General features: G+C 36.0%; 1 protein-coding gene across 2 annotated transcripts in view; it reads right to left on the minus strand.

Annotated features, from left to right (window-relative positions):
* Positions 1 to 564: 564 nt before the first annotated feature.
* LOC138319354 (baculoviral IAP repeat-containing protein 6-like) overlaps positions 565 to 26,662 on the minus strand; it is an 88,184-nt gene continuing 62,086 nt past the window's right edge. For both annotated transcript variants that reach the window (XM_069262443.1, XM_069262442.1), the window contains exons 39-59: positions 22,787 to 22,892; positions 22,327 to 22,536; positions 20,962 to 21,518; positions 20,444 to 20,640; positions 19,063 to 19,210; positions 18,529 to 18,777; positions 18,198 to 18,314; positions 17,909 to 18,076; positions 17,415 to 17,555; positions 17,026 to 17,303; positions 15,855 to 16,059; positions 15,415 to 15,629; positions 14,816 to 15,016; positions 14,197 to 14,555; positions 13,920 to 14,050; positions 12,812 to 12,919; positions 12,186 to 12,400; positions 10,695 to 10,856; positions 10,152 to 10,229; positions 9,643 to 9,966; positions 565 to 3,212 (exon numbers count right to left, since the gene is read on the minus strand). In XM_069262443.1, coding sequence (XP_069118544.1) covers positions 3,012 to 3,212; positions 9,643 to 9,966; positions 10,152 to 10,229; positions 10,695 to 10,856; positions 12,186 to 12,400; positions 12,812 to 12,919; positions 13,920 to 14,050; positions 14,197 to 14,555; positions 14,816 to 15,016; positions 15,415 to 15,629; positions 15,855 to 16,059; positions 17,026 to 17,303; positions 17,415 to 17,555; positions 17,909 to 18,076; positions 18,198 to 18,314; positions 18,529 to 18,777; positions 19,063 to 19,210; positions 20,444 to 20,640; positions 20,962 to 21,518; positions 22,327 to 22,536; positions 22,787 to 22,892 — 4,370 coding nt within the window. In that variant the 3' untranslated portion in view covers positions 565 to 3,011. The remainder of the gene's footprint in view (positions 3,213 to 9,642; positions 9,967 to 10,151; positions 10,230 to 10,694; positions 10,857 to 12,185; positions 12,401 to 12,811; positions 12,920 to 13,919; positions 14,051 to 14,196; positions 14,556 to 14,815; positions 15,017 to 15,414; positions 15,630 to 15,854; positions 16,060 to 17,025; positions 17,304 to 17,414; positions 17,556 to 17,908; positions 18,077 to 18,197; positions 18,315 to 18,528; positions 18,778 to 19,062; positions 19,211 to 20,443; positions 20,641 to 20,961; positions 21,519 to 22,326; positions 22,537 to 22,786; positions 22,893 to 26,662) is intronic.

Below are 26,662 nucleotides of genomic sequence, written 5' to 3' on the forward strand. Positions count from 1 at the left end.
TATACGAACACTTTTCACAGTGGCTTGTACACATTGTAATAAACCAAAACCTCCTCACTAGTAATGGCATGGTCTAGTATTAAGGAATTTTTTTCCATGGTGACATCTTGTAATTTCTTTGATATCCTGAGCAACATGCAGCAGTTAATGTGTTAAGCATTGCTTCAACTTATTAGCTACCATTTTTTTCTTCTTCTTTTCATTTGCAATAATAAAACCTGATTTGCTAATGAGAGTTTGTGTAGATAACTATATAGGAGTCTGAGATAGTTGTGGTGTCTGATAAGTCGACCTACACACACTAAATGTACTGTATCTGCCAAGCCGAAGTTTTAAATTTCAGAGATGCCAAGATTTCCTTTGTTAAGTAAGTCTAGCTTCACTGCTCATGGGTTATTTCTAATAGATGTGACAGTGTAGAAGATTTCTAGCCATGCATGGCAATAATTTTGAACTAAATCTCACAAAACAGAAGACAGCAAGCCAAGCATGTAAATTTGGTGTTCTGTGGGTTTCCGAACCTTTAAAGTTTGTAAGAAACACAAAAACACTGACTCGCATGTAAAAACTTTGTTATTTTTATAATATTTAATCTTTAGATCTATCGCACAATATTCAGCAAGAACATTGTAATAATTCACTATTAAAATGAAGAAAACCTGGAGCTGAAAGTCGTGTTGAGAATTATTTAACATTTGTTACATTGATTAGAAGACTAGCACACTATTCACATCCACACTGGTCTACACTCGATCAGCCAGACACGGGTGTCAGTAAACAACAATATAAAACAACAACAATACACTTTATACTTATATTCTCTAGTCAACATGACACAGACAACAATGTATTGAAACAAAGACAACAAATGTTGGTCATCTTTGAGGATTTGAAGTCAAATCAAGGAAAGGAGGGGGACAGCTTAACATTATACAATAATAAACTATTTCATTACTTTAAATTGAAAATTTGAATTTGACTTCAAAACCTCAAACCGTCCTTATTCAAATTAAATCAACATTCTATAAATAAGCTTATCATACCTTCATATGAGGTTGATCAGCTGCCCATAAAATACTTAACATGGACAGTGGAAACGAAAGGATGAAATGAAGACAGATTCACTTATGTTAAACATGAATCATTTTAAATAATGTTCTATCATTCAAGACAAAAATGAAATAATTTGTCATAATGTTATTCTGCAATTGTAAGATCCATAGTCAAAACCACATACTAAAGGGAATCATGTTACAAAAGCAATATAACATGCTGAAAAGTACAGAAACATGAATATGGTGGACAGGGACCATATTGATACCAGATATACTATCATATTTATCATTATTATCTCCCCTTTCTATCTAAACAGCATAGGAAGTAATTCTCTCAATAGGAAGTAGCTCTCTCAACAGAAAGTAACTCTTTCAAGTAAGCTTTCTCCATTCATTCATTGCTAGAGGGAGCTGTCAACATGCCCACATCTTCTCCAATTCATAAATAATGTACAAATAACTCTCAAACTGTAATACCTAAAAGGATTGTAGTAATAAGACCTCTTTACCATTTCATCAATGAAAAAGAATTTTCCAACTTAAAACATCTTACTTCTACCACTTCAAATCTTACTCTATTACCCAGGATTACGTTTAAATACCTAGTTTGCTCTAGTTCCATCCTTTACCGACTTAATTTTCACCAAATCTTTATATAGATTCTAAAACATATTCCATTTACATTGTCAGTGACACTGTACACGTAAAACAAGACAAAAGCTATGAATTTAAAAATTCCTGATGAAGTTTTAATTGAAAATCATAGATCTAAAAACAACAAATCACAAACAACATCTTTATGTAAAGACATGGGCATGTGTGGATGCCATATAAAAGCGAGCCAGCAAACTCCTGACTTGTCCTGACAACAATAGGTACATTAGCAGGCAACAGATAATACAGAATCCATCGACACAGATTCATTTGGCTTTGTCTGGAGACATCAATGGTGGGAACAAAATCATTGATACAATATCTAACAACAATCACAAGGATACCTCATCAACCAGTCCATGACTCTCACACTCGCACTTCATGAGAATATCACAATATTGCAGGACTATATCACAAATCGTACTGGTTCAAGCCCGGGGCAGCACTAACTTTGTCTGTCCAACTCTTTACTATGAGTCCTTGGGACGCCATCCTAGTATTGTAAGCAAAGAGAACATAGAGGACACACAAGGAGAACTAACAAATTGACAGCAAATTGAATTTGTCAATTATAGTAAATGACATGGTCACTTTCATTACATGACTGAATACAATACACAATATGTCACACCAATATCTGTTTGTGTAACTTATGTACATGGTATAAAATGTCAGCACTCATCAACCATATACAACTTCAACACAAAACAAAATTAAACAAAAGTTAGTCATTTTTCATTCAGTATGTACAGCTTTTTTCCTGTCAAAGTAAAATAAATATGTTTGAACACTCTGACAGACCTTTAAGCTGCACGACAATAAATATATCCCACGTTCCTGTTGTACAGTACCTGTAATGGGTCCACATAAATAACATCATTATTGATTCCTTAACAGTATTCAGGCTATGACTTTGAGTTAAAAACACCATTCTTATAGTCTTAGCCTGGTAATCTTATCATTTTTTCGTTATTTCCATATATTTCTCCTACATGGAACACAGCAATCATTTCAGCAAACAATTCCTCCTAGTTCCATATATTTTGAATACCAAATATACAAGTAGTAAAAATCTGGTCACTGTTGTCTATAATTGTCAACAGGGAACTCGACCATATTTCCTTTCCCTAACTTTTGACAAGGAACTAGGTGATCCCCTAACTTGTGTCAGGGAACTAAGCGATATTCCCTTTCCCTAACTTTTGACAGGGAGCCAGGCAGTATTCCCTTTCCGCACAGGGAACAAGGAAATGTCACAGCATGTAGCTTGGTCAATAGTTGTGCCTAGACAATCACCTCCTGTCACATGTTGTTACACGGGTCAGGTTGGGAGGTGGAGGGTCCGGCCACCGCAGCCTCTAGGTCTCCTGTGGACACAGATGTACTCAGAGTAGAGTCTGTCTGGTATTGCTTCCCCTTCGGGTCTATATCCGTTTCCTCTTCCTCTAGTCCTTCTGGTGGTTTCATCTTGGCAAACTCTTCACGTAGCTGGTTGTAGTGTCGCTAAATAAAACCAGACACACATTATTGTAAGGGCCTACAGAATCACTTACACATTTATACAGGGGAATCAACCACACATTATTGTAAAGGCCTACAGAATCACTACACATATATACAGGGGCATCAACCACACATTATTGTAAAGGCCTACAGTATCACTAACACATTTATACAGGGGCATCAACCACGCATTATTGTAAAGGCCTACAGAATCACTAACACATTTATACAGGGGCATCAACCACACATTATTGTAAAGGTCTACAGAATCACTAACACATTTATACAGGGGCATCAACCACACATTATTGTAAAGGCCTACAGAATCACTACACATTTATACAGGGGCATCAACCACACATTATTGTAAAGGCCTACAGAATCACGAACACATTTATACAGGGGCATCAACCACACATTATTGTAAAGGCCTACAGAATCACTAACACATTTATACAGGGGCATCAACCACACATTATTGTAAAGGCCTACAGAATCACTAACACATTTATACAGGGGCATCAACCACACATTATTGTAAAGGCCTACAGAATCACTAACACATTTATACAGGGGCATCAACCACACATTATTGTAAAGGCCTACAGAATCACTAACACATTTATACACATTATTGTAAAGGCCTACAGTATCACTAACACATTTATACAGGGGCATCAACCACGCATTATTGTAAAGGTCTACAGAATCACTAACACATTTATACAGGGGCATCAACCACACATTATTGTAAAGGCCTACACAATCACTACACATTTATACAGGAATTATGTAACCTCGGCGAAGAAGCCAGGATTACATAATTTACATGTGCTCCACTATCATTATACCCTCACAACTTCAACAAAATAACAAGAGATCCCAGAGGGATCTTGGCGCCCACCAAAGAATGATATACGTCTGACAATGATAAAAGGGATCTTTTCTCTGCTTTTCAAACTTTTCCTACATATTACTACATATGAAATTTGAGAAAGATCCTTTCAGTACTTTCTGAGATATATAACAACTTCAATTATTACAAGAGATCCCAGAGGGATCTTGGCGCCTACCAAAGAATGATCTATATCTGACAAAGGAAAGATTGATCTTTTCTAAAAAAAATTTCAAATTTTTTTTTTAATCTTTTTTAAAATTTGAGACAGATCGCTTCAGTACCTTTTGAGAAATAGCGGTAACAAACTTCAACTATCAAAATCCAAGATGACTCCTTGGGGGCCATCTTGTTGATCAATCGGTCCCAAATCACAATATGCACAACTAGGGCCCTAGGGGAACCTACATGTGAAATTTGAGAAAGATCCATTCAATACTTTCTGAGAAGTAGCGATAACAAACTTTGCATATAACAAGAGATCCCAGAGGGATCTTGGCGCCCACCAAAGAATGATCTATGTCTGACAATAGAAAGACGGATCTTTTCACTGCTTTTAAACTTTTTACTACATATTACTACATATGAAATTTGAGAAAGATCCTTTCAGTACTTTCTGAGATATATAACACTGACAAACTTCAATAATCAAAATCAAAGATGTTGTTGACCGATCAGTCCCAATATGCAATATGCAGGTCCTAGGAGTACCTACATATAAAATTTGAGACAGATCACTTCAGTACTTTCTGAGAAATAGCGGTAACAAACTTCAATTATCAAAATTCAAAATGGTGGCCTGTCGGCCATCTTGTTGACCGTTCGGACCCAAAATGTAATTAGGGACCTAAGGGAACCTGCACATGAAATTTGAGACATATCCCTTCAGTACTTTCTGAGAAATAGGGTAACATACTTCAACTATCAAAATCCAAGATGGCGGCCTGGCGGCCATCTTGTTGACCGATCGGTCCCAAAATGAAATATGCACAACAAGGGCCCTAGGGGAACCTACATGTGAAATTTGGGAGAGATCCCTTCAATACTTTCTGAGAAATAGCTGTAACAAACTTTAACTATCAAAATCCAAGATGGCAGCTTAAAGGCCATCTTGTCAACCGATCAGTTCAAAAATGAAATATGCACAACTAGGGCCCTAGGGGAACCTACATGTGAAATTTGAGAGAGATCCCTTCAGTACTTTCTGAGAAATAGCGGTAACAAACTTTAACTATCAAAATCCAAGATGGCGGCCATCCTCGGGCAGGGCCATCTTGTTCATAATCGATCCGGTCCTAAAATGCAATATGCACAACAAGGGCCCTAGGGGAACCTACATGTGAAATTTGAGAGAGATCCCTTCAGTACTTTCTGAGAAATAGCAGTAACAAACTTTAAAAATCAAAAGCCAAGATGGTGGCCTGGCGGCCATTTTGTTAACCGATTGGTCCTAAAATGCAATATGCACAACTAGGGCCCTAGGGGAACCTACATGTGAAATTTGAGAGAGATCCCTTCTGTACTTTCTGAGAAATAGCGGTAACAAACTTTAACAATCAAAATCCAAGATGGCGGCCTGGCGGCCATTTTGTTAACCGATCGGTCCTAAAATGCAATATGCACAACTAGGGCCCTAGGGGAACCTACATGTGAAATTTGAGAGAGATCCCTTCAGTACTTTCTGAGAAATAGCGGTAACAAACTTTAACTATCAAAATCCAAGATGGTGGCCTGGCAGCCATCTTGTTAACCGATTGGTCCTAAAATGCAATATGCACAACTAGGGCCCTAGGGGAACCTACATATGAAATTTGAGAAAGATCCCTTCAGTACTTTCTGAGAAATAGCGGTAACAAACTTTAACTATCAAAATCCAAGATGGCTGCCTGGCGGCCATCTTGTTGACCGATCAGTCTCAAAATGCAATATGCACAACTAGGACCCTAGGGGAACCTACATATGAAATTTGAGAAAGATCCCTTCAGCCCTTTCCGAGAAATAGCGGTAACAAGTAATGTTAACGGACGGAAGGACGGACGGAAGGACGAAAAGCGATTTGAATAGCCCACCATCTGATGATGGTGGGCTAAAAATCCAAGATGGCTGCCTGGCAGCAATTTTGTTGACCGATCCGTCCCAAATCACAATATGCACAACTAGGGCCCTAGGGGAACCTACATGTGAAATTTGAGAAAGATCCATTCAATACTTTCTGAGAAATAGCGATAACAAACTTTGAATATAAAAATCCAAGATGGCTGCCTGGCAGCAATTTTGTTGACCGATCTGTCCCAAATCACAATATGCACAACTAGGGCCCTAGGGGAACCTACATATGAATTTTGAGACAGATCCATTCAATACTTTCTGAGAAATAGCGATAACAAACTTTGAATATAAAAGTCCAAGATGGCTGCCTGGCAGCAATTTTGTTGACCGATCCGTCCCAAATCACAATATGCACAACTAGGGCCCTAGGGGAACCTACATATGAATTTTGAGACAGATCCCTTCAGTACTTTCTGAGAAATAGCGATAACAAACTTTGAATAACAAAATACAAGATGGCTGCCTGGCGGCTATCTTGTTGACCGATCGGTCTCAAAATGCAATATGCACAACTAGGTCCCCAGGGGAACCTACATATGAAATTTGAGAAAGATCCCTTCAGTACTTTGTGAGATATAGCTATAACAATCTTTAACTATCAAAATCCAGGATGGCTGCCTGGCGGCCATCTTGTTGACTGATCGGTCCCAAAACGCAATATGCACAAATAGAGCCCTAGTGGAACCTACATATGAATTTTGAGACAGATCCCTTCAGTACTTTCTGAGAAATAGCGATAACAAACTTTGAATAACAAAATACAAGATGGCTGCCTGGCGGCCATCTTGTTGACCGATCGGTCTCAAAATGCAATATGCACAACTAGGTCCCCAGGGGAACCTACATATGAAATTTGAGACAGATCCCTTCAGCACTATCTGAGAAATAGCGATAACAAACTTTGAATATAAAAATCCAAGATGGCTGCCTGGCAGCAATTTTGTTGACCGCTCCGTCCCAAATCACAATATGCACAAATAGGGCCCTAGGGGAACCTACATATGAATTTTGAGACAGATCCCTTCAGTACTTTCTGAGAAATAGCAATAACAAACTTTTAATAACAAAATACAAGATGGCTGCCTGGCGGCCATCTTGTTGACCGATCAGTCTCAAAATTCAATAAGCACAACTAGGTCCCCAGGGGAACCTACATATGAAATTTGAGACAGATCCCTTCAGTACTATCTGAGAAATAGCCATAACAAACTTTAACTATCAAAATCCAAGATGGCTGCCTGGCGGCCATCTTGTTCACCGATTGGTCCAAAAATGCAATATACACGACAAGGGCCCTAGGGGAACCTACATATTAAATTTGAGAAAGATCCCTTCAGCACTTTTTGAGAAATAGGGATATCAAACCTTAACTGTCACAAGAGATCCCAGAGGGATCTTGGCACCCACCAATGAATGATCTATGTCTGACAATGGAAAGAGGGATCTTTTCTCTGCTTTTAAAACTTTTGCAAACATACTACATAAAAAATTTGAGACAGATCGCTTCAGTACTTTCTGAGAAACAGCAGTAACAAACTTCAACTATCAAAATCTAAGATGGCTCCTTGGCGGCCATCTTGTTGATCGATCGGTCCGAAATCGAAATATGCACAACTAGGGCCCTAGGGGAACCTATATATGAAATTTGAGAAAGAGCCTTTCAGTACTTTGTGAAATATAGCTATAACAATCTTTAACTATCAAAAACCAAGATGGCTCCCTGGCGGCCATCTTGTTGACTGATCGGTCCCAAAACGCAATATGCACAACTAGAGCCCTAGGGGAACCTACATATGAAATTTGAGAAAGATCCCTTCCGTACTTTCTGAGAAATAGCGGTAACAAACTTTAACTATCAAAATTCAAGATGGCCACCTGTCGGCCATCTTGTTGACCGTTCGGTCCCAAAATGCAATATCGGTCCCAAAATGCAATATCGGTCCCAAAATGCAATATCGGTCCCAAAATGCAATATGCACAACTAGGGTCCTAGGGGAACCTACATATGAAAAGTGAGACAGATCCCTTCAGTACTTTCTGAGAAAAAGCGATAACAAGAATTATTAAAGGACGGACGGATGAGGACCACGGACCACGGACAAAAAGCGATTTGAAAAGCCCACCATCTGATGATGGTGGGCAAATCAGATGGTGGGGCTAAAAATCCAAGATATGTGAAGTTTGAACAAAATCCCTTCAGTAGTTCTCAAGAAATATCGATAACAAACTTCAACTGCCAAAATCAAAGATGGCTGCCTTGCGGCCATCTTGTTTTTACGATCAGCCTCAAAATCTGTATGGCACAACAAGGGACCAAGGGTAACATCCATGTGAAGTTTGAACAAAATCCCTTCAGCAGTTCTCAAGAAATATTGATAACAAACTTCAACTGCCAAAATCAAAGATGGCTGCCTGGCGGCCATCTTCTTTTTCCGATCAGCCTCAAAATCTGTATGGCACAAATATGGACCAAGGTTACCCTCCATGTGAAGTTTGAACAAAATCCCTGCAGCAGTTTTTAAGAAACAGTGATAACAAGCATTGTTTACAGACGGACGACGGACCACGGACGCAGGGCAATTTGAATAGCCCACCATCTGATGATGGTGGGTTAAAAATCCAAGATGGCTACCTGTTGGCCATCTTGCTGACCGATCGATCCGAAAATGCAATATGCACAACCAAAGTCCTAAGGGAACCTGAACATGAAATATGAGAACGAACCCTTTAGTACTTTCTGAGAAATAGCGGTAACAAACTTCAATTGTCACAATCCAAGATGGCTGCCTGGCGGCCATCTTGTTGACTGATTGGTCCCAAAATGCAATATGCACAACTAGGGCCCTAGAGGAACATACTTGTGAAATTTTAGAGAGATCCTTTCAGTGCTTTCTGAGAAATAGCAGTAACAAACTTTAACTATCAAAATCCAAGATGGCGGCCTAGCGGCCATCTTGTCAACCGATCAGTTCAAAAATGCAATATGCACAACAAGGGCCTCAGGGGAATTTACATGTGAAATTTGAGAGAGATCCCTTCAGTACTTTCTGAGAAATAGCGGTGACAAACGTTGACCGATCGGTCCCAAAATGCAATATGCACAAGTAGGGCTCTAGGAGAACATTCATATGAAATTTGAGAAAGATCCCTTCAGCCCTTTCTGTGAAATAGCGGTAACAAGAAATGTTAACGGACGGAAGGACAACGAACCACGGACAAAACAGAATCGCCGCACCTTTTGAGCTATCATTATACACTGATAATGATAATAATAAAAAACATGATTACTGAGTCCATGTCAGTACAAACTGTAAATATATGTTGTTTTATGTATTGTACATTGCATGTAAACTAGATTCTTTTGATTATTTCTTCAGTTGGGGTTTAAATCACTTTTGTTTGCTGATTATTGAGATCTAAATGTACCTTTAAAGCCAGAGTGCTGTGAGCAATCGTTCTGCCTGTCCTCTTGTCGGTACAATAAGATTCCATCTCGGCTATCCACGTTTCACACTGTCGCAGGATGTGATGGCGTTTAAGCCAGTTGTGTCGATGGATCACCTCCTTGAAGCAAGGTGTTGGGTTTCGTACTTGCTCAAGCATTGCCCATTTAACTGTAGCTTGTCGTATATTGGCATCATACTCCCGTGAACTAGCAGTCCCTGAGGTTGTCCCACGGGACCTCTCATATCCCGGCTCATTGAAGTAGGGTTCTGATACCAATATCAAGGACTGGATGGATACAAGCACCTGATAACACAAAACAGTATATAAATCAAGTATACCTGCATGAAAAGCATACCAATTATTTTCAATAATCTCCTTTTAAGTTTGTAGATTGATTTTATTTCAGTTGTACATTATAACAAACTTTAGATTATCCAGTTTTCTATCTAAGACGGTCAAGAAAGACACAAGGAAAAGATGCTACATACCTGTAAAAAGCTAGATGTATTGGAATTCCATTTCTCTTCTGGTCTGCCATGCCACGTGTTCAATACACTCAAACAGACCTAGGTTTAAACAAGATCAACTTGTCAGCAGAATCATTATCATTTCAAAACGTCTAGATATCTTTATACATAACCATATAGCGAAATTATTGTTCCACTTCCCCTATAGAAAAAAACTATTGATAATTTAACGTTTTCAATCAACATCCATCAAATTCCTTCATTATATAGCCACACAATTAAGCAGGTATTTGTGTACACTATACCTGTAATTGAGCCGGAGTCAGGTAAGTAGTTGATAATTATCTTTATTTTATGACAAGATAATACATCTAACAATCTTCATTAGAACCAATTACTTCCAATATATACCCAAATTTCAATGCACTCTTAGACTAAGGTATTTGTATCCAAATGTCCATGTTAACAATATGTCACTGACGACAAACAGATTCGGATTTAGTTCTCTCATTTTATCAAAATTCAATACAATTAAATCGGTTAAGTATATGGTTAAAGTGTTACCTTGCCATCATTGTATAAATTGGGATTAAATCTAATTGTATGATTTCCTGTTGTTTCTAAGTTGATAAAAGGTGGAGAGTTTGGATAGTCCTGTGGAAAGTACACATCGAACTCGAAGCAGCCATTTTCATAGGGAGTATCAGCAGGTCCAGTAATCATCACCTGTAAGATAATACAAATATAACCTTATACATGTCTAACAATCTGAGTAACCATGATTATTATCCAAAAGTAGACTAAGTGTAGATTGTAGTTTGTGTGGTGTAGGAGAGTGAAAGTAGACTAAGTGTAGATTGTAGTTAGTGTGGTGTAGGAGAGTGAAAGTAGACTAAGTGTAGATTATAGTTAGTGTGGTGTAGGAGAGTGAAAGTAGACTAGTGTAAATTGTAGTTAGTGTGGTGTAGGAGAGTGAAAGTAGACTAAGTGTAGATTGTAGTTAGTGTGGTGTAGGAGAGTGAAAGTAGACTAAGTGTAGATTGTAGTTAGTGTGGTGTAGGAGAGTGAAAGTAGACTAAGTGTAGATTGTAGTTAGTGTGGTGTAGGAGAGTGAAAGTAGACTAAGTGTAGATTGTAGTTAGTGTGGTGTAGGAGAGTGAAAGTAGACTAAGTGTAGATTGTAGTTAGTGTGGTGTAGGAGAGTGGTCTAATCTCTGACACTTGTCATGAATAGATATTAAATTCATCTCATCTAAATTAAGTTTTGTGTATAAATGAACAAGAGCCCCAAGGGCCTTAACGGTCATCTGACTTCTTTGGCAATAATCGTATATTAAATTAATAAAATATGATGTCATGGTAGCCATCTTCGATTTGGGATCAATCAGAGATGTAACAACACTTTGTCAATATCATATCAGGATTATTTTAGGCAAGTTTCAGCTAAATGGTACTGGTAGAACTTGAGAAGAAGTTCAAAATGGGTTTTCAAGATGGCGGCTGTGGCGGCATTCTTGGATTTCGTATCAACCCGAAAAATAACACTTTGTCGGGACCATGTCGGGATCATTTCAGGCAAGTTTCAAATACATCGCACTGGTAGAACTAGAGAAAAAGTTCAAAATGTGAAAAGTTTACACACGGCGGACGGTGTCATATGAAATATGATGACTACAGGTTATCCTGACCTTTTGGGTCAGATGACCTAAAATATAGTGCTATAGACCTAGGTAAATTGATAGCAACTAAACAGTTTCAAATAATGAACATCAAACCTTAATTAACATCAAACCTTAATTAACATAAACCTTAATTAACATCAAACCTTAATTAACATCAAACCTTAATTAACATCAAACCATCAAACCTTAATTTCCCTTGATTACTACAGTAAACCAACTTTCTTCAAGTTAAGTTTCAAACTTTCACAAATTTACTCAAGTCATGAATTTCACACGCGAAAAAAATTGTTTAGTCATTGTCGTCTTTTCAATGTCACGACAAAAAATTTGCTAGACAGACCATCCATCATTATTTAATCAAACACAGTCATACCTTCATTATATCAAGGCGTTCCTCATCACAGCGGACAAACACACAGCTGCCTGCTGAGAGGGGTAGTGAGGTAGACAGAGTGACCGCCTCCTGAGCAAGGCGACGTGTACGAGCTGGATTGTTTATCTCCCCAGCAGCTTTAACGTTGTTCTCATAGTGATGTGGTGATGTAAATTTGATTCCATTACCATCATCAATCACCAATTCTGAGGTATCTGTAAACAACATACAGAAAATTGTTAGATCAGAGGTATCTGTAAACAACAAACAGAAAATTGTTTAGTTCTGAGGTATCTATTGACTACATACAGAAAATTGTTAGTTCTAATGTATCTGTAAACAACATACAGAAAATTGTTAGTTCTGAAGTATCTATTGACTACATACAGAAAATAATCATTATCAGGTCTCTGACAGGTATGAGCAATCTTAGCCTTGTCAAGGTTGTCAGAATTTACTTGCTTTGTAAGATTCAAAATGTGCTAAAATAATTATTTCTTCATCAAAAGTGAGTCATATCTGTTCCTGTTGCTAAAATTCCTTGAAATGTTTAAGGAAGATTGAGGTAGTTTATATATGATTATATTTTCATCACCTAAACACCTTCTGTTGAAATATAGACTTACCAAATTGGAGTGACTTCATGGCCTCAATGTATTTGCGGTCCTGGGTTTCTTTGTCAGAGAGAGTATCAAGGGCAGCCTCTTCACTGTCATTACTGCTCTTCTCACACTCTGTAAATCAACGAAATAGCAAGTTTAGCAGGTAACAAACTAGTCTATGGCCCAACAAGTTTAGCAGGTAACAAACTAGTCTATGGCCCAACAAGGTTAGCAGGTAACAAACTAGATTGTATCCCAGCAAGTTTAGCGGGTAACAAACTAGTTAATGACCCAGCAAGCTTAGTGGGTAAGAAACTAGTCTATGGCACAGCAAGGTTTGCAGGTAACAAACTAGCCTATGGCCCAGGTAAGCAGGTAACAAATTAGTCTATGGCCCAGCAAGGGTAGCAGGTAACAAACTAGCCTATGGCCCAGCATGATCAGCGGGTAACAAACTAGGCTATAGCCCAGCAAGGTAAGCGGATGGCCCAGCAAGGTTAGCAGATAACAAACTGGCCTATGGCCCAGCAAGGTTAGCGGGTAACAAACTAGCCTATGGCCCAGCAAGTTTAGCGGGTAACAAACTAGCCTATGGCCCAGGTAAGCAGGTAACAAAGTAGTCTATGGCCCAGCAAGGTTAGCGGGTAACAAACTAGTCTATGGCCCAGCAAGGTTAGCGGGTAACAAACTAGTCTATGGCCCAGCAAGGTTAGCGGGTAACAAACTAGTCTATGGCCCAGTAAGGTTAGCGGGTAACAAAGTGGTCTATGGCCTTGCAAGGTTAGCGGGTAACAAACTAGTCAATGGCCCTGCAAGGTTAGCAGGTAACAAGGTAGAATATGGCCAAGCAAGGTTAGCAGGTAAAAATTTATTGCTTTAAATGAAGCTTTAAATGCTTGTCACATTAATATATAATCTTAACAAGGTAATGTTTTACTATTAAAATCAATTGAAAGTGTCTGATCTTTATAATTGCGCTCCATTGTTCTGTATAGTTTAATATTTGTCTACTTTGTCCCGAATTACTGTTTGTATCCTAAAATGTAATCGTGTTTGTTTTGTATGTCTTGAGGGGGCAGATCGCCTCTAAAATTTGACAATTTTATTTAAATCTATTTTGTATTGTGATTACCTGTGGACTTTTGTAGTCTCTCTGTGGCCACCTTGACAATGTGAGCCGTCTCCTGAATGTTGGGTATAAGTAAAGCCAGACCTTCATTCTCCTCCTCATCACCAGACTGGCCATTCTTACCTTTGTTGGACCTGCACAGAAATAAATTTAATGTTTCAGCACTAGGAAATCTATCTCTAATCTACAGCTTGACTACATAAGATGTTTATCAAGTTAAAGACAATAGTTTGACTACATATGATGTTTACAAAGTTAAAGACCTAAAAGTTTTACTCACTTGAGTCGACTTGCATATGTGTCAACACACACTCTCATTTTATCAAGTAGTATGCCAACAGCTGCTGTAGAGTCGGTGTTATTCTCTTTGTCTAGGGGCAGTAGAAGAGGGACGAGTGACGGACACACAGCGATGCCCCGTAGTAGCTCTAGCAGTGAACGATACAGTGGGATGTGGCGTGCCATGTCCAGTACCGAGTCATTCCTGAGATATGAGGAGATCGCTGGCACCAAACAGGACTGGCTCAGTAACTCCGCAATACTTGAAGGCAAAAGCATCTTTTCTGATGGAGCAGTATAATCCAAATCCTCAAAATTTTCGGGAACTTCACCACCTGGATTCACGTAACTTGCTAACACCTGCAACATACCAAATGGGATTCATATATTAATTGAGAATAACTGAAAGATATTATGGCAAATTTTATATGCAATAGTTAAACATCAGTAAATTATGAAAACTTTAATAACTGTAGGAATATTACAGAAGAAACTTCAATCGTTCAAAATCAATATTCAAATAAACTATGATAATCATTACTTGATAACATGAACTTCTGTGATTGTGTTCTAGGTTACCTATAACTAAGATGGTACATTCTGGTATGTGATCTATTTACCTGTAAGAGGCATGCCACATGCTCCTCCTCACTCTTTTGTCGAACTAGAGCCTGTTCTGCATCCCAGCTTGAGGTAGTTGAGCCTGTGCCGAAGCCTGTACCTTTGGCCCAGTACTGCTGAGACTTCTCCTCAGACGAGTGGCTCACAGAATTCACAGTTGGGGTGTTAGCTGTCTGCATGGCCGACAATATCATCTGGGCCTAACAATTTACGACATAACTTTGACTTCTCAATTCTCTAATAGGCCAGAATATTGAAGAATTTTCACAAGTTACAAAAACAGGCAATAAATATTCGAACAAGACATAGATTTACTGTATGATGAAATTTTCTATTTGAACTAATGTTGGTTGTTATCCCCAAGAAGATTTTATTGAGATACCATGTGTGAATGGCAAGTATATTTATAGCATGACAGTATATGTATTTATAAACTTTCACATGAAATATTTTGTGTACTGCTACCTATTATTTCTGTACTGTTACCAAATTATAAAGGACTGATTACTTGTGATGTTTATCCGAATTAACATATCAACAAATGTAACAAGGTAAACGTTTTGCTTTTTGTATCTAAATTAACCACAAAAAGCTTTACCTCCTGCTGGAATCCTGGTACCGTCATCCTCGGGACGTGGTGACTGAGAACTGACAAACAGGCCAGAATGAGGTGGATCACCCAGATCTCCAGTGACATACGCCTCAACAGAACTCCATCATCTGTCGTTAGAGGTGTGCTGTCGTACAGTGTCTTTAGCACCAGAAATGGTAAGGTTGGTAGGGAACCGGCAATGGCTGATGTCAGGATGTGACCTAACAATGTACAACACATTTACTCGTCACAGCAGTACAAAGAGGACATAAAATTACAGAATAGTTATCATAATTGACCTTTCAGGATGAAACACTAAATATAACTTATATACCACTCTTACTCATCACTATTATTTGCAAAAAAATATATTTATAACGGAACATAAAACACAAGTACATAATATATTGAGTGTTATACAGATGATCTGCCTTTAAATCTCTTACCTCCATCTCCGTCATCTGTTACACCAAGAACCAGGCGTAGCAGACACTGGGCCTTCTTCCTCTCCTTCAGTAATACCTCCGCATAGCCTGGTAGTCTCAGGAACAGGCCGAAGGCCACCAGGGAATGTGGTGGGATAGATGGCATGGCCACTGAAGGGTTGGTGGCCCTGGACACTGCTGGGGCTGGAGATACTGGCTCATATAGCTGTAAATAACAAGTCATTGTTATTCATGTGATGTCATCATTTTCAAATGTAACACTCTTCTAAATAATAATGAGTCACTGAATCGAATATTATTACACTAATCATTTCTACTTTTTTTTTTTTTTTTTTTTACAGCACAAATATTTTACTCCCCAGCTGTGTATGATGTGTATATACATTTGTGGCATTGCAACAAATGTATATACACATCGGTAATTTGGTGAGAGCTGCCAGGGTTGGGGTGCCCTGGGGTCAACTCCCCGAACAATAATGTCCTCGCACAGGAGGGCTCTCGCACTGCATGCATCAATTTAAACAATAAATATAATTTTTAGAGCCATTATAGTTAAAGGGAAAAAAGGAAAAAAAAATTAAGAAAACTACTTGTGTATTGAGTATTGTGTTCACATTATGATTTGGAATTTAATTGTTTCTACTTTTTACTAGGTCTGACAATGGAAAAGTAATCTTTTTTCTGCTTTTCAAAATTTACTACATATTACTACATATGAAATTTGAGAAAGATCCATTTCAGTACTTTCTGAAAAATAGTGGTAACAAACTTCAATTATGGCTTCCTGACAGCTGACAGCCATCTTGTTGACAGATCAGTCCAAAAATGCAATATGCACAACTAAGGTCCTAGGGGAACTTACATATAAAATTTCAGACAGATTTCTTCAGTACTTTCTGAGAAATAGCCGTAACAAACTCTAAACTATCAAAATCCAAGATGGTTGCCTGGTGGCCATCTTCGATTGGTCCCAAAATGCAATATGCACAACTAGGGTCCTAGGGAAACCTACATATGAAATTTGAGAAAGATCCCTTCAGCCATTTCTGAGAAATAGTGGTAATAAGAAATGTTCAAGGACGGAAGGACGGGCGGACTGACGAAAAGTGATTTGAATAGCCAACCATCTGATGCTAATAATGAATCTAAAATGTTTACAGTAATCACTTACCTCATAGAAGTCCTCTGGGAATGGTTCCACTGTAACCCAGTCCAGCATCTCATTGGCGTTGCAGATGATTTTGCTGCCGTAGTTGTTGGCCAGTAAGTCCTGTGTGGGGTGTCGGGATATCTCTGGGTATAGAAGTGGTAGGTGTTCAGCCAGCAGAGCTAGACCCCCTACACTGGCAAACACTTGTAGGGCTGTGGGGAAGGAGGACACAGACAACAGCGTTTCATCAGGGATAACGTCATCATCACTCTCTGTCCAGTCATCCGTGGGACTAACACCTACAAAACATGGAGAAAACTTAAAAGCAACTGTCAATAAATTTATCTGAAATATCACTGTATCTGAACAGATATTCCAAATTGCACAGGTGAATCAATATTTGTACTTACGAGCCTCTTGAACAGTGCTGTCTTTCTTCTTGGACTCAATTTTGACATTGAACTGAAGTACTGAGTGACCTTCCTGTTCTCCTCTCTGGTGTAAGATTTGTAGTAGCTGGGAAAGGGTCAGATCACCAGGTAGTGCTTTATCTGAAAAGGTTAAATATGGATAATCAAAAAGAATCTAAAGGCTTCATCTATTTCTACATATTTGGCAATTATAGAAGGATATTTTCAAATAGTTTTATTTTACATCATAACAACAACTTTGATGATAAAGAAAAATCAAATATCTAAGAATATTTTCCCCATCTATGACCTCGAACTTCTCAACAACCAAATCCAAGAAGTTCTTAACCCTAGTGACACATTGTTATGATCTTAAAAATTCAGCCATCAAAACTGGTCTCTATTGAAAGTGAATAAGAACAAGGAAGATAAATCCTTACTTGATACACAAATCATCATCCTTTATACAGATGACAATGGGACAAATGACTTACTTGGAAGTTTTTGGTGATATAGAGACATAGTTGGGTAAAAGAGCTGTGATGTGACTGCATCAGCTGTGTGTCGACCTCGTCTCGTCGGTGGCCTCGGAGGTAGAATAGATTTACTGGATTCAGGGCGATCATCCTTAGCTCTCTTATCCTTGGCAGCCTGACCTTTAGCTACAGAGCCAACATGACATGTCAGTTGATGCAAACAAAAGAATAATTTCTTATTATAATGATAGATTGATGAACCAGTAATTTCAAATTTTAATGTAATGAACATGTTTGGATAACATACCGACAGTTGTTATGTACTCAGCTATTTCTGTTGAACAAGTGCTGCTGAGCTCTCGCTTGGACTCATCAGATTTCTCAGCTGCTTTTTCCAAAAACTGCCCGGCCAAACCTGGGGCATCTGTAAAATTCATAAAGGATAACATGACAATCAATGCAAAAACTGAGAACGTTCTTGTCAAAGACTTCTAAGCAATTCTTGTTCTTTACATTGAAAAAAGAAATTGTTATATAAACAAAAAGTTCTTTTCATTGAAATTCTTATAAATGAGCAACAATGTCTGTCTTAATTGTTTGATGAAAAGTTACAAACTGAGAAAAGATAGAAAACTCACCAGACACCTTCTGAAGGAGGTCAGCACACGTGGTATGTAGACTGACCACCAAGGTATGGTAGTTACGGCCTCCCGAGTATTTGGGATGTTCCACAGGATTAATGTTCTTGGTGTTGAGCTGTACGCGCTGATCTTGTTGCTGTGGCTGACTAAACTGAAGTGCCACCAATACCTTCTCATCCTCGAGTAGGGCTTGCAGAAATAGGCAGCGAGTAAACCCAGATAATGGGAAGTTGCTGCATACTTGACCTGTAGTAAGTTATTCAAGGATAGTATACAAGACAAGTTTAAAGGGATACTATCTGGTTTATGTATTTGAAACTAATTAAATATCTACAGTCTCCCAGAAGTATCTGTCACATAATTCAGAGGATATTCAGTGTTCTATGTAAGGCACACAGGAACTAGTGAGAACATATGTAGATCTAGAATTGTCTTTGAAATATTGATTTAAACAAACATTTTACACAGACAAACTATTCCATTACATAATATTCTGAAAACCTTCTCCGTTAAAGATGAAGCTTGCTTTACCTGTTTTGGAGGTGGAATTCTGCTCCTTAATCACTTCACAGAGCACCTTAGCAAATAGAAGCTGGTTAACAATGTGACAGGACGTCACCTGGGTGAAGAATCGCACGGCTGCAGTCTCTATAGATGTCCTGTCATCTAGAGACATTAACTGTGGTAAAAAAATATCATAAATGTGGTGCATTACATGACATGGAAATGTCACTTCTTTTCATAGAACAATTTTCAGCATATTCATCAATCCATATGATCCACTGATTTATTAAGTGTGGCCTAAGTAGTTTTATTTGTGCATGATCTTCAACTTGTAATAACTTTTTTAATTGAAGTCACAGTGAAAAATGTTATGCAAGAAAATTGTTTGTCAGATTCTGCTCTTAACATCTATGTAAGCTTTGATGACATAGGTTACTTCCATTTACCTGTACTGACAAGTAAATGTAATCAACAGGTAAGGACTAATGGTGAACTTGAAATAACTTCTAAAAATTAAATTATTCAACATTTTATAATATTCAAAACAACGATATTGAAGGTAAACACACAAAAAAGGAACATTTTTTTCCAGGTATAAAGTAATATTAGTTTATGCCAATTAAAGGTATTTTTCAAACACACATTACTGTTCACGATCTTGTTTTTGAATCTGTGTGTATATTTATTTGTCACAAGAAATAACCACTTAATATCTTCCTCAAATAACAGATTAAATGTAAATAAGTCATGGGGCTATGGGATTTTAGGGAGATCTTTATTCAGATCAGATGTCCCAGTAAATGGGGCTATCTAAATTGTCACTATCCCTCTCCCACCCCATCTCAACATCTGTAAGGAGGTCATGATCTTTTGGAGATTGCACCATCTCAAATTATTGATCTTTAACTAAATTGCCTTAAACAATACAAAACATGTTTTTGTAGCCCGCTAGTGATGCTGACTGACCTGGCTTTGTTATCAGTCTATATCTTGAAAGTACTACTTCAATCCCCCATAAATAACAAACGCAGAGAAGACCATGATTCTTCCTGTATTAGATAGTGATAAAACCAGATGTGTTCCGAGTATCATATTACAGATAACAGGAGGTACATTCATAGTGACTACAAAAACGGCATATGCTGCAGTTAGCAGACAAGGCCACTAAGGTGAAAATGGCATTTGTCGCGATAAGCATGATAAGGGTTAAAGGACTATTGTCGGATAATTCTAAGCCTTAAAACTTTTGGATCAATCACACAATCAGAAAATACTTAAGAACCAGCATGGCCTTACACTAGCTTTATATGAAGTCACACATAGTCCAAAGCAAAATTTGACTGATGTATCATAAGTATGCCAGTATTAGATAACAAAGGACACCAGCAAACAATGTGACAGGACATACCTCGATTCGGTGAGTGGAGTTTTTCCTGACAGCAGTTGCTTGAACAGGGGTGTTACACAACATAGTAAGAATGGCTGGCCAGAATATATTGCCCTCTACACCTCCTAACCAGTCCTTCATCAAAGGTTCTGATGATACCTCCGAGAAAAACTGCAGAACAGCAGCCACAATGTCTGCAGTCATCCACAGGTTATTGTCTGTAATAGACACATATCTAACATTGGTAATCACAACACAATATTATCAAGATTGAGTATCACTTTTATCCTTCGGCTGACTGGATGGAAAACTTCTATCATTAATACATCATTTGAAAACAAATTATCTTAATATCACTGTTAAGCATCCCACTCCAAGACATACCCACAACCCATTACACAACATATATTTCTTATTCTTTGTTAAAATTGACTCGGGTTTGATATTGTCACAATTACAAGGGATATTATTGAGGTCATGCCAATTCAATCCACGAAAAAAAAGGATTCTCAGACTTTTGTTAATAAATTGTCAATTACCTGTATCATTGCCATTGTCCCCATTGACCTTTGAACTTGAAGCATCATCATTTAATGTTTTGCTGGTGTCAGTAAGTCCTTCTAAATTTACAAATCCATCCGTGAGGTGTGACATCACTTTACTACAGAATTCAAACAATCCCTGAGCCAGAACAGCAGGAAATCCCGAGTCGAGTAACTGTTTGATGGCTACAGGTGATTTACAGGCCAGAGACAGGGTAGACAGGTGAGCTTCCTCTAACACGATGTGTCTGAACCCTGGGACGGGCATGTCCATCACAGGACTGTCTGCACCCTGACTCTGCTGTCTCTGTATACTGTTAGCCTCCTTAGAGTCGTCCGTTAGACACTCCTGGTGTAGATGTGATCCCCCGTCCTTACGATCGTCACACACCGACGCTGTCATGCTGATCTCACCATTCACTATCACACCCATCCAGGTGAGTAGCTGCGAGAAGTACTCCGGATTGATGTGACACACTGAACACAGTACATAGTTCACAGATTTCTTCAACGCTGAGTCGGACTTTAGTACTGTCGACCACTCGTACAACGCACTGTAATTACAGAGAGTAAATGTTGATATTATTGACCATTTGATAATATTATAATTGTAGATAAAGATTTCCAATTAAAATCTAAAGCAAATTATTTGTTTAATCATGGATACCGGGTATATCTTTTAAGATCCCAGAAACCTTTTAATTGCCCTTTAAAGGGATAAGCTCTGAAGGGGTTAGCTTAACGAAAAAGACATTGATTAACTTCACTATATAGATGAACCGCTACTTGTATTTGCATTCCACCTGACTCTGAGACCTTGACTTACCTGACTAGATTAACTGTTATGAGCTCTAACAGATTGTATTCCACCTGACTCTGTGACCTTGACCTACCTGACTAGATTAACTGTTATGAGCTCTAACAGATTGTATTCCACCTGACTCTGTGACCTTGACCTACCTGACTAGATTAACTGTTATGAGTTCCGACAGATTGTATTCCACCGGACTCTATGACCTTGACCTACCTGACTAGATTAACTGTTATGAGTTCCGACAGATTGTATTCCACCGGACTCTATGACCTTGACCTACCTGACTAGATTAACTGTTATGAGCTCTAACAGATTGTATTCCACCTGACTCTGTGACCTTGACCTACCTGACTAGATTAACTGTTATGAGCTCTAACAGATTGTATTCCACCTGACTCTGTGACCTGGACTTACCTGACTAGATTAACTGTTATGAGCTCTGACAGATTGTATTCCACCTGACTCTGTGACCTTGACCTACCTGACTAGATTAACTGTTATGAGCTCTAACAGATTGTATTCCACCTGACTCTGTGACCTTGACTTACCTGACTAGATTAACTGTTATAAGCTCTGACAGGTTGTATTCGACCTGGGCCTCGTGACTGTACCACAGGACTGAAGCCACACATTGGATGTGTGATGGGGCTGGACTAGGCATGCTTGGCGATGAGCCTCGGCTGTAGGCTTCTGTAGGGAACATCGAGTTCCTCTGTACTCGGGCGCTGTCCCTCAGCCAGTCCAGTAAGGCCTTCACTCTGTCAGTAAAAAACATGTATACTTCAATATGTACACTGACATACTCAGTTTTATCAAAAGTTTACATAGTTCCAAGTTTTTCAAAATTGAAAGTGTTCAAATATTCATCAATTGACTGGAATTATCATATAATTGCAAAAAATTGAGAACAGACAGCAGTCGTTTAAATTCCTTTCCAACATTATTCCGCTATGAATAATTGTTAATCAGAAGTTAACGAAATCGTAATAGTAATTGACAATGTGATACCTGTGCTTTGTACCAGAATCCTGGACTGTACTAAGCTGGTAGAGTAACTCTACTGTGGAGTCATTGGCTAACCCGCTCACTTTACCTAGGTATGGGGTGCTTATACCTATGATAAAATAGTACACCATTAATGATTTATACCTATAAACAAATAGTACAACATTAATGATTTATACCTATAAACAAATAGTACACCATTAATGATTTATATCTATAAACAAATAGTACACCATTAATGATTTATATCTATAAACAAATAGTACACCATTAATGATTTATACCTATAAACAAATACTACAACATTAATGATTTATACCTATGATAAAATAGTACACCATTAATGATTTATACCTATAAAAACAAATAGTACACCATTAATGATTTATACCTATAAACAAATAGTACACCATTAATGATTTATACCTATAAACAAATAGTACACCATTAATGATTTATATCTATAAACAAATAGTACACCATTAATGATTTATATCTATAAACAAATAGTACACCATTAATGATTTATACCTATAAACAAATAGTACACCATTAATGATTTATATCTATAAACAAATAGTACACCATTAATGATTTATACCTATAAACAAATAGTACACCATTAATGATTTATACCTATAAACAAATAGTACACCATTAATGATTTATACTATAAACAAATAGTACACCATTAATGATTTATATCTATAAACAAATAGTACACCATTAATGATTTATATCTATAAACAAATAGTACACCATTAATGATTTATATCTATAAACAAATAGTACACCATTAATGATTTTATCTATAAACAAATAGTACAACATTAATGATTTATACCTATAAACAAATAGTACACCATTAATGATTTATACCTATAAACAAATAGTACACCATTATTATGATTTATATCTATAAACAAATAGTACACCATTAATGATTTATATCTATAAACAAATAGTACACCATTAATGATTTATATCTATAAACAAATAGTACACCATTAATGATTTATATCTATAAACAAATAGTACACCATTAATGATTTATACCTATAAACAAATAGTACACCATTAATGATTTTATACTATATAAACAAATAGTACAACATTAATGATTTATATCTATAAACAAATAGTACACCATTAATGATTTATACCTATAAACAAATAGTACACTATTAATGATTTATATCTATAAACAAATAGTACACCATTAATGATTTATATCTATAAACAAATATACACAACATTAATGATTTATACCTATAAACAAATAGTACACCATTAATGATTTATATCTATAAACAAATAGTACACCATTAATGATTTATATCTATAAACAAATAGTACACCATTAATGATTTATATCTATAAACAAATAGTACACCATTAATGATTTTATACCTATAAACAAATGATTTATACCTATAAACAAATAGTACACTATTAATGATTTATACCTATAAACAAATAGTACACCATTAATGATTTATACTATAAACAAATATAAACATTAATGATTTATACCTATAAACAAATAGTACACCATTAATGATTTATATCTATAAACAAATAGTACACCATTAATGAAACTATAAAAAATAGTACACCATTAATGATTTATACCTATAAACAAATAGTACACCATTAATGATTTATACCTATAAACAAATAGTACACCATTAATGATTTATACCTATAAACAAATAGTACACCATTAATGATTTATATCTATAAACATATTATAAACAAATAGTACCATTAATGATTTATACTATATAAACAAATAGTACACCATTAATGATTTATATCTATAAACAAATAGTACACCATTACATGATTTATACCTATAAACAAATAGTACACCATTAATGATTTATACCTATAAACAAATAGTACACCATTAATGATTTATACCTATAAACAAATATACACATTAATGATTTATATCTATAACATAGTACACCATTAATGATTTATATCTATAAACAAATAGTACACATTAATGATTTATACTATAAACAAATAGTACACCATTAATGATTTATACCTATAAACAAATAGATACACCATTAATGATTTATATCTATAAACAAATAGTACACATTAATGATTATATTAAAATATACACTTATGATTATACCTAAAAAATAGTACACCATTAATGATTTATATACTATAAACAAATAGTACACATTAATGATTTATACCTATAAACAAATAGTATTTACCTATAAACAGTACCATTAATGATTTATATCTATAAACAAATAGTACACCATTAATGATTTATACTATAAACAAATAGTACACCATTAATGATTATATATAAAAAATAGTACACCATTAATGATTTATACCTATAAACAAATAGTACACCATTAATGATTTATACTATAAACAAATAGTACACCATTAATGATTTATACTATAAACAAATAGTACACCATTAATGATTTATACCTATAAACAAATAGTACACCATTAATGATTTATACCTATAAACAAATAGTACACCATTAATGATTTATATCTATAAACAAATAGTACACCATTAATGATTTATACCTATAAACAAATAGTACACCATTAATGATTTATACCTATAAACAAATAGTACACCATTAATGATTTATACCTATAAACAAATAGTACACCATTAATGATTTATACCTATAAACAAAATAGTACACCATTAATGATTTATACCTATAAACAAATAGTACACCATTAATGATTTATACCTATAAACAAATAGTACACCATTAATGATTTATATCTATAAACAAATAGTACACCATTAATGATTTATACCTATAAACAAATAGTACACCATTAATGATTTATACCTATAAACAAATAGTACACCATTAATGATTTATACCTATAAACAAATAGTACACATAAACAAATAGTACACCATTAATGATTTATATCTATAAACAAATAGTACACCATTAATGATTTATACCTATAAACAAATAGTACACCATTAATGATTTATACCTATAAACAAATAGTACACCATTAATGATTTATATCTATAAACAAATAGTACACCATTAATGATTTATACCTATAAACAAATAGTACACCATTAATGATTTATACCTATAAACAAATAGTACACCATTAATGATTTATATCTATAAACAAATAGTACACCATTAATGATTTATACCTATAAACAAATACTACAACATTAATGATTTATACCTATAAACAAATAGTACACCATTAATGATTTATATCTATAAACAAATAGTACACCATTAATGATTTATACCTATAAACAAATAGTACACCATTAATGATTTATACCTATAAACAAATAGTACACCATTAATGATTTATATCTATAAACAAATAGTACACCATTAATGATTTATACCTATAAACAAATAGTACACCATTAATGATTTATATCTATAAACAAATAGTACACCATTAATGATTTATACCTATAAACAAATACTACAACATTAATGATTTATACCTATAAACAAATAGTACACCATTAATGATTTATACCTATAAACAAATAGTACACCATTAATGATTTATATCTATAAACAAATAGTACACCATTAATGATTTATACCTATAAACAAAAGTAAACATTATTTATACACAAATATACACATTAATGATTTATACCTATAAACAAATAGTACACCATTAATGATTTATACCTATAAACAAATAGTACACCATTAATGATTTTATACCTATAAACAAATAGTACACATTAATGATTTATACCTATAAACATAGTACACATTAATGATTTATACCTATAAACAAATAGTACACCATTAATGATTTATTATAAACAAATATACACCATTAATGATTTATATCTATAAACAAATA

This window comes from Argopecten irradians, chromosome 3 (genome assembly GCF_041381155.1).
Source record: "Argopecten irradians isolate NY chromosome 3, Ai_NY, whole genome shotgun sequence".
Lineage (NCBI taxonomy): Eukaryota > Metazoa > Mollusca > Bivalvia > Pectinida > Pectinidae > Argopecten > Argopecten irradians.